The 8233-nt window shown below is 52.3% G+C and overlaps 1 protein-coding gene across 3 annotated transcripts in view; it reads left to right on the forward strand.

Annotated features, from left to right (window-relative positions):
• Manbal (mannosidase beta like) overlaps positions 1-7265 on the forward strand; it is a 32114-nt gene extending 24849 nt beyond the window's left edge. For all 3 annotated transcript variants that reach the window (XM_052184132.1, XM_052184134.1, XM_052184133.1), the window contains exon 3: positions 6434-7265. In XM_052184132.1, coding sequence (XP_052040092.1) covers positions 6434-6541 — 108 coding nt within the window. In that variant the 3' untranslated portion in view covers positions 6542-7265. The remainder of the gene's footprint in view (positions 1-6433) is intronic.
• Positions 7266-8233: the final 968 nt, after the last annotated feature.

An 8233-nucleotide genomic window follows, 5' to 3' on the forward strand; every position in this document is an offset into this window, starting at 1 on the left:
TAGAAGGTCACAGTGTCAGAGCTTTGGCTTCCTTGCCAGTAAACGAGGCTCCAGTGGCCCGGCGAGCAAATGCTGGAGCATGCTGGCCCTTCCGCAGCCCCTGTGGCGGGCACAGAGCTTCGTATACGGGGCACACATGAATAGACAGTGAGACCTGAGCCCCTGTGCAACAAGTGAGGGCCGGCAACCAGTGCCCCCGGCAGAGTGAGAGGGACCTGCCTGGAGACAAGGCCCAGGCTGGAACGGGCTGCCTCCCAGAAACCACACAGGGTCTTTTAAAATCCATCTCATACAGAAGACCTGTAATTTTAAAATCTGAAAACAGGCCCAGTCGTGACTGTTGTCATCGTTTTATGAAAAGAAACTAGAAGGCACACGTGTGGAGGATGAGGAGAAGGATTTGAGAGGATGCTAACTGCGTGTGGCTGAGCCGCTGTGGGTCCACATGGGCAGTGGATTGTGTACATGGTTACGATGAGCAAATCTAGAAGTTTTTGGAAAGTAGAATAGACAGGCCTTGGGGACAGATTGGTGTGGGGCCATGAGGGACCAGGGAGAACTTAGAGATGAACTTGGGCAGCTGCATGGGCGGCAGTGCCAAAGCTGAGGTGGGGGCAGGGAGGGTGAGGAGGACCCAGCTAACATGTTGAGAGGCGCGATAACTGTGGGATGTGCACGCCCACAGAGGACCGCTTCCACTGCCCAGAGCAAACATGACTGTGTCTTTAACTGCTTTTCTGACTCCTCCAGGACCACCAGTCACAAGGAGGGGACAGGCAGAATCTAGAACAGACTGGTCTTCGCATTCTGACGTGGTTCTCTAGAAGGGCTGCTAAGTATAGAAAATAGATTTTATAGTTAACAGTGAAGCAGTGAGAGACGCAGATCCTGGCTCTGCTGCTCCTCAGCTTGAGGCCTGGTCCTTTCAGGGCGCTGTTGCTTTTGTTTGTAGCCTGAGGCCTGGCCTGGGACTTTGTCTAGACCACAGCAGTCACACCCCTGCCATTTTAGCCCCAACACTGCTGGTAGTTAGCAAGTCAGGCTCTGTGCTGTGACTGCTGTAGCTGTGGTGTGACTGCTGTGGTGGTATGACTACTGTGGTGGTGTGACTGCTGTGGTGGTGTGACTGGGGCAACACTGGAGGTTGCACGTATTGGATCTGAAAATGGCTGTGCCCTGCAGCTCTTCCCTGCGTCCTTTCACTTGTTCATGTGGCCGCTGTCCTGCAGATGGCCAGCTGGGTGAGACAGACGTGAGGACATGTCACCTTGAAGGTGACGTGCACTGAAGGAAGACATCCAATGTCAGCCTTTGGCCTCCATGCACATAAGTACACACAGACCTACATACACATGCATGCACATGCATACACCATACACACAGTATACATGTCTGTGGTAGAGTGTTGGTGTGTTATAAAGTATCTAGACATTTCTGTAAAGGAATGCAGCAGAGAAAGAAGGCTGGACAGTCATTAGAAGTAGAGTCTGTTGTTATTTTTTAGCTTTATGTGTTTGAATGGTTGCCATGCATGCATGTAAGTATACCCTTCAGAGGCCAGAAAAGGTATCAGCTCCTCTGGAACTGGGGTTACATACAAGTGGTGGCGTGCTGCCACGTGGGTGCTGGGAACTGAACCTGAGTCTGTTGTAAGAGCAGTGAGTGCTCTTAACCACTGAGCCATCCCTCCGACCCCAGGAGTATGTTCTTAAGAGTGCCTGAGCCATAGGGTGGGGAGCTGGGCAGGGACTGAGGGTGCTCCTGTGAACCTCTGCACCTGACGTGGTGTCGTCGGGCTGCATCAGCCGCCTTCCCAGGTGTGGGACTTGAGGCAATCGGTGGTAGAAAGCCCCTGGGAGGTGTAGGGTGGGGACAGTGGAGAAACCTGCACCCTGGAAGCATCCTCTGGCAGGTACAGGAGTGAGCAGAGGCAGAGGTAGGACAGGGACAGCGGCTGACTGGAAAGGGGGGAGGGGGAGTTCAGATGCTAGAGAGTGGTGAAAGGATAGAAAATAATACAGCCTAACTCTAATGACCCCAAGAAGTCAGAAGTTTAAAATGCTATCTTGCTTTGTTAGAAACTAGGTAAAAGGTCACATTCCAGAGCCCGCCCTTTGTTTAGAGCTAGCAGAAAGGCCTTGAATAGGTGATCCTGGCTCCATAAGGTAACTGGAAATGGGCTAAGCTTATCTTGCTTCTGTAAACTTACGCCGTTACCCCCTATGCAGGAGTTCACGCAGCTGTAGACATTCAAAAAAATAGGAAACTAATTGGTCCACTGAGTGTGGGCTTTGATAATTTAAACTGATTGGCCTAAAAACTATGGAGTGGTACAAATCAATTGGCTCGCATTTCGCGGGCTCTCCATGCTAAGAAATGATTGGCTTGTGATTCGAGGGCTTTGTCGTAAACTTATAAAAGCTGTCGCAATTCTGCACTTGAGGTCCACAGTCCTCTAGCCCTGCGTGGTGTACGGCTGTGGAATCCAGAATTCTGGAATAAAGAAACCCTCATGTTATTGCACTGAGACCATTTCTCCCAAGTGATTTGGGTGTCGCCTTCCGGGGCATGGGGTGCTGGGGCATCCTTGGTTTTGGGGATCTTACAGTGGCTGAGTCAAGACAGAGAGAAGGTTGGGTCAGCAGGCGTGAGGACAGTGGAAGGGGAGCCATTGGGACCCTGGTCATTCTTCTTGCTGGAGGAAGGCTGGCTTCTAGGGAAGTTGCCATGTGACCTGGGATGGTTGGAGTAGGATATGGGACACGCCCATACTAGTCATCTGGTGTGGAGTGGAATGGGGTGGAGTCTCAGCGCCAAAAGGGGATGAGGCAGCAGGGAGAACCTCTGTAGCATGAGCGGCACAGGACAGCCACTAGGCCACCGTACCAGCCCCCACTGCCACAGGCTCGAGCTCAGAGTAGCAGCTCTATCCTGAGACCCACGCAGGCTTCTGTGATCTCTCTGGTGTATGCCTTAGTTCTGCTCGGCCACCTAAAGGCACTGCTATAAGGAGTAGCTCTCTGCTCCCACAGCCCCCAGTGACATAGATGTCACATCCTGCTGGGTTTGCCTTAAGCGTGAGCCTGCCCAATGGACTCTGCAAGGGTGTACAGTGGACAGCCACTCTTCTGGGGCTTAGTTTTGTTTGTTTTTCTGTTTTTTTTCTTTCTTTCTTTGTTGGCCAAGTTGAATAAATACTAGTGTTGGGGGACTTTGGACATCATTGAGTTCTGGCCAGAGGAGGCTCAGCAGCGTGGGATGTGAACTCCAGTCCTGAAACCTTCTCAGAACACCCACAGGGCCAGTCCCTGAGCTGAAGCTCCTCCCCTTGCAGATGGAGCCTGGCCCTGGGGTTCAGGTAATGCCAGGAAATAAAATTAGCTAGAACCTGGACTCAGTGAGTTCAACACAAATGTCTTAGTTAAGGTTCTACTGCTGTGAACAGACACCATGACCAAGGCAGTTCTTATAAGGACAGCATTTTATTGGGGCTGGCTTACAGATTCACAAGGCAGGAGCATGAATACAGGTGGTATTCAGGCAGGCATGGTGCAGGATGAGAGTTTTCTGTTTTTTTTTTGGGGGGGGGGGTTGGGTTTTTTTCGAGACAGGGTTTCTCTGTGTATCCCTGGCTGTCCTGGAACTCACTCTGTAGACCAGGCTGGCCTCGAACTCAGAAATCCTCTGGCCTCTGCCTCCCAGAGTGCTGGGATTACAGGTATGCGCCACCACCGCCAGGCTGAGTTTTCTACATCTTAATCTGAAGTCCACTAGGAGAAGACTGGCTTCTAGGCAGCTAGAATTTAACAGCCCGAACCCACAGTGACACACCTACTCTAGCAAGGCCACACCTAGTAATAGTGCCACTCCCTGGGCCAAGCATGTTGAAACCACCACAACAGAGGGACGACCTCTTTGTCTTCCAGAGCTGGGAGGTAGCCTTAGTCTGCTTTTTAATTTTTCTGTTTTAAATAAAGATCAAGACAGTTTGGAGGCTGGAGATGGCTCGTCAGTTGAGAGTACTTGCTTTGCTTGCAGAGGACCTGGGTTCAGTTCCCAGCACCCACATGGTGGCTCACAGCCATCTGTAGCTCCAGTTCTAGGGGTTCCAATACCTTTTTCTGACCTCTGGACACTGAGAACACATATGATACACAGACATATATACAGGCAAAACATACACAAAATGAAATTAATAAATTTCATAACAATTTGAAAAAAATATATCAAGGGGCAAAACAGGCAGCAACCTTTCCCATATTAAGTTCCAGCCACGGCTACCCAGTGAGACCTTATATTAGGAGGCGGAGGCAGGGAGACCTGTCCCCATGTGTGCTGGCACCTTGGGGTGTTGGCCCTGAGTGCAGGACAGTGCTGTTGAGTCACGGGCACTACAAGGGGACACAGAACTGCCATCACTGTGAATGTAAAGAACCCAGGAGAACCTAGGAGTCCGGATTTCACGGGATGTCACCTGGCTGTTGTGGATTTTGAATCTTTTAAAACTTTCTTATTCTGTGTTTTTGTGTATGTGTGTGTGTATGTATGTATGTATGTATGTATGTATGTATGTATGTATGTGCATGTGTGTCTGAACAAATGTGTGTGTGTATGTATGAGACTGTGTGTTATATATGTGAGTATGCATGGGAGAGTGCCTGTGTTTCTGTTTGTGTGTGCGTATGCAGGTATGTATGTGTGGATGAGTGTGTGCAGGTGTTTATGTGTATGTGTAAGTGTGTGTGCAGGGGTGTGTGTGTGTGTGTGTGGTGTATGTTATGTATATCTATGTGCAGGTGTGTGAGGAATATGTATGTGTGTGATGTGTGCCGGTGCATAGGCGTCAGGGCACACATGGGGAAGCCAGAGGACGATATGGAGTTAGCTTTTCCTTCCACCTCCGTGGAGACTCTGGAAACTGAACTGCATGCCAAATGCTTTTTGCTCTTGAGCCATCTCACTAGCTTGGCATGTATTGTTTTAATTTCATTTATTTGTTTGTTTTGTTTGTTTATTGCGTTTATATGTTTATTGCACGGGGGTCATGTGTGCCACATGCACTTGGAGGTCAGAGGACAACACAACTTTAGGAGTCAGTTCTCTCCCTTTCCCTGCTGAGCTGCCATGCCACCTCCACCCCCACCCACCCTGACATGGAATTTTAAGAGTAAACACTGCATACCAAGTGCCGCTCAGCTTGAAGACAAAGCCCAGGCTATGCCTGGCGTCCCCTGGGCTCACCTGCTTTCCCCTCCGGGCCACAGCACTCCTCAGTTATCACCAGCTAAGAGGAATACCAGATAGGAGCTGCCATTCCACACTCTGCTCTGGTATGAGCAGGGTGGCCTAGAGTGGCCTGGGGTGGCCCGGGGTGGCCTGGGGTGGCCCAGGGTGGCCCAGGGTGGCCCGGAGTGGCCCGCACCTTCAGGACTCAGCTTGTTTATCTCCCAGTGAGGCCACACCCAGATCTGCTGCTTTGAACTTTCTTTTTTCAGCAGCAAAACCTTTGTTCCAACCAAATTTTATGAGGGCGCATGGCGGGTATGAAACAGAGAGAGCTGCCCCCGTTGCAGAGAACCTGGCGTTCTTGCCCAAGGCTGCCTCTGACCTCCCCGAGGGCACCTCCACCTGACCCTGTATATAGCACACTGGGTAGGATAGCCCACCTGCCAGCTGCCTTCTCCACCCCCCAGCTCAAAACCTGAGGATGAGCAACCAGCAGGAGGGCCAACCTCAGGGACAGGCCCCACAGCCAAGCCTCACTGATGCTGCCCTAGCCTGAGGCACTGACAGCCACTGGGAGCCACCAGTGTTGGTTTCTGCACTGAAGGTCCTGTCTGCTTGCTGCGTTTCGGCTGCAGCTGCTCGCTGTGCCCACTCGCGTGCGCCACGGGCATCGCGCCACGGGACACCGCGCCGCGGGACACGCCTCAGTGAGACACGCTAGACCAGATAGTTCCACGTGGGATTTTATTTAAGATAGGGAAGGGGTAGCGGGCGGGAAGGAAGGGGAGAAGAGAAGAGAGAGAGGGAAAGAGCGCTGCCCGGTTATATACCGGTGGTGACGTAATTACAGGTAAAGGTGGGCTATGGAATTCTGGGTAACCGGCAGCTGTTGCCTTGGCAACAGACCTATACATTGCTTGAATGGTGTCACAAGCTTTGCAGGCCTCGGGTAGCTACAACCGGCCCTGCTGGTACTTCCTGTGACTTCACCCCTCCCCCCAGTATCTGTCACCATCCCCATCTTGCACATAAAACATGGGACTGGAAGTAAAGGAGCCCAGAGCCCCCCACCCCCATGTACTTTCAGACCCTGGTCTGGGCAGTAATCCTCCCCTGTGTCTCTATGGCGTGCTTCAGCTGACAGAATCCCTTTGGTCAAGCTGGAGTCCTCTAAGCAGTACTCTGTTTTGTTTAAATCACCACACAGGAGGCAGAACAGTCTGAACCCAGAAGCACTGAGGTGACGAAGAAGCCCAAGGCTGCCATCCCTTCCACCAACAAGAGGCCAAAGAAGGAGACCAAGAAGAAGCGGTAGACTAGAGGCCGGAGGAGCCCAAGGCTGAAGCCTTGGGGACAGCCCTCCTGGGAACCAGCATCCTGTTTGCTCTCACAGACTGTCTCTGTCCTTGGCTCAGGGTCTGAGACGACTGAAACTCCCCTGACTACAGAGGTCTGACCAGTCCCTAGGCTCCAGCTGTGGAGACCACCACTTCCTCTCCTTCTCTCTGTGCTACACCAGAGATTTCCCAAGGGTTCCGAAGTCAGGTCCTGCTCCCAGAGCAAAGTATTCACATTAGTCCAGTGGTCTTGAGACCCGAGCCTCACTACAATGTGGAATTGTTGCCTGAGGCTGCAGTCACACCCTCCCCCATTGCTTGGGCCACATCTGTCTTCTGTGTGCACAGAACTCCACATGTGTTCAGGTCGGGATGCATGGCCTGGCCGTGCAGTGTGACCTGGCCACCTCGGCAGCCAGGTCCTGAAGATGTTGGGGTGGGGGTGGGGGTGGGGCGGTGGAAGGCCTGGGCCCAGTGATTCCTGCAGGAGAAGGTGCTGCTGAATGGGGCCAGATTTCCTGGGCACAGACTTTGCAAGCCTTTGAAGCAGGCTTGTCCCTTTCACACCAACCTCTTTTGATCCCATTTTAACATTCAAAGTGCCTTTGACTTCAGCCTGGCCTCCCCATATCTCTCATTCCCTGACCAGTGAAGGAAAATTATGTGGAGAAGTAAAAGCGAATAAAGTGCCCTGCATGCTGAGCCTGCCTGTGCTACCTCTGAGGAGGGAAAGGGGCAGCCTGGGTCTCTCCTGAGGGTGAGGAGAACCCTGTCCCGAGAAGTGAGACAGCGTGGGGAGAAAGGGCAGCTCTGGTCAAAGTGACCTCCAGGCCAGGCCACTCTGGAACAGGTTTTCAGAAAGGATCCGGTCAGCGGCTCCGTGCTGTCCTTAGTCACTGGGGACTCTTGCAAGTTAGTCCAGACCTCCTCTCTCCATAGGTCCCTCCAGCCAGAGGACAACACTGCTGTCCATAGAGATTTGAGAAATGCAATGCAACACAACACAACACAATACACAGTTTCACAGCTCTAGGCAGCTCTGATTATAGGGACTGAATCAGCTGCCCAGGACAGGCCCTGAACACCCAGGTGTCCCTAACACCACAAAGTCACAGACAACAGGCTCCTTTGCCTGCCAGACCCAAGTGTTATGCGGGTTTGCTAAGGTGCTTAGGGATAGACAGCTGTTCCTTTCAGGTGCTAGTCCAGGCTACTGAGACACCACAGTGGAAGTGCGACCCAAGCCCAGTGACCATGCAGTTTAGTGGTATTTAGTGGATTGGGGCTGTGGGGTCCCTGCTGTGCAAGGACCTCCCAGAACTTCAGGTCTCAGGAAGTCCAGGGACATTCTGATTGTGTTTGCTTTGAAAACACAAGCACACAGCACTTCTGCTGAAGGTTTTTGCTTGACAGTCACCTCTTATCCCAGGGCCACAGAAACAAGGAGCCTTTGTGGAAACCTTGGGTGCACCTGGCCTGGTGGGCGACTGACACACAACCAGATGTGGAATGAGGAATCTCCAAGGGCCACAGCAGGTTCAGTGGGAGCCCAGCTCAGGGGGCCATTCAGACCAAGGTCCAGCTCAGGTGCCTGGCGAGTGCAAGTGACCAGCTGACCAAGACTTGGCAGGAGTTGAGAGCCAAGGGGTCATGGTGGGTGTGGCACCAGG

Source organism: Apodemus sylvaticus, chromosome 5, assembly GCF_947179515.1.
Source record: "Apodemus sylvaticus chromosome 5, mApoSyl1.1, whole genome shotgun sequence".
In the NCBI taxonomy this organism is placed as follows: Eukaryota; Metazoa; Chordata; class Mammalia; order Rodentia; family Muridae; genus Apodemus; species Apodemus sylvaticus.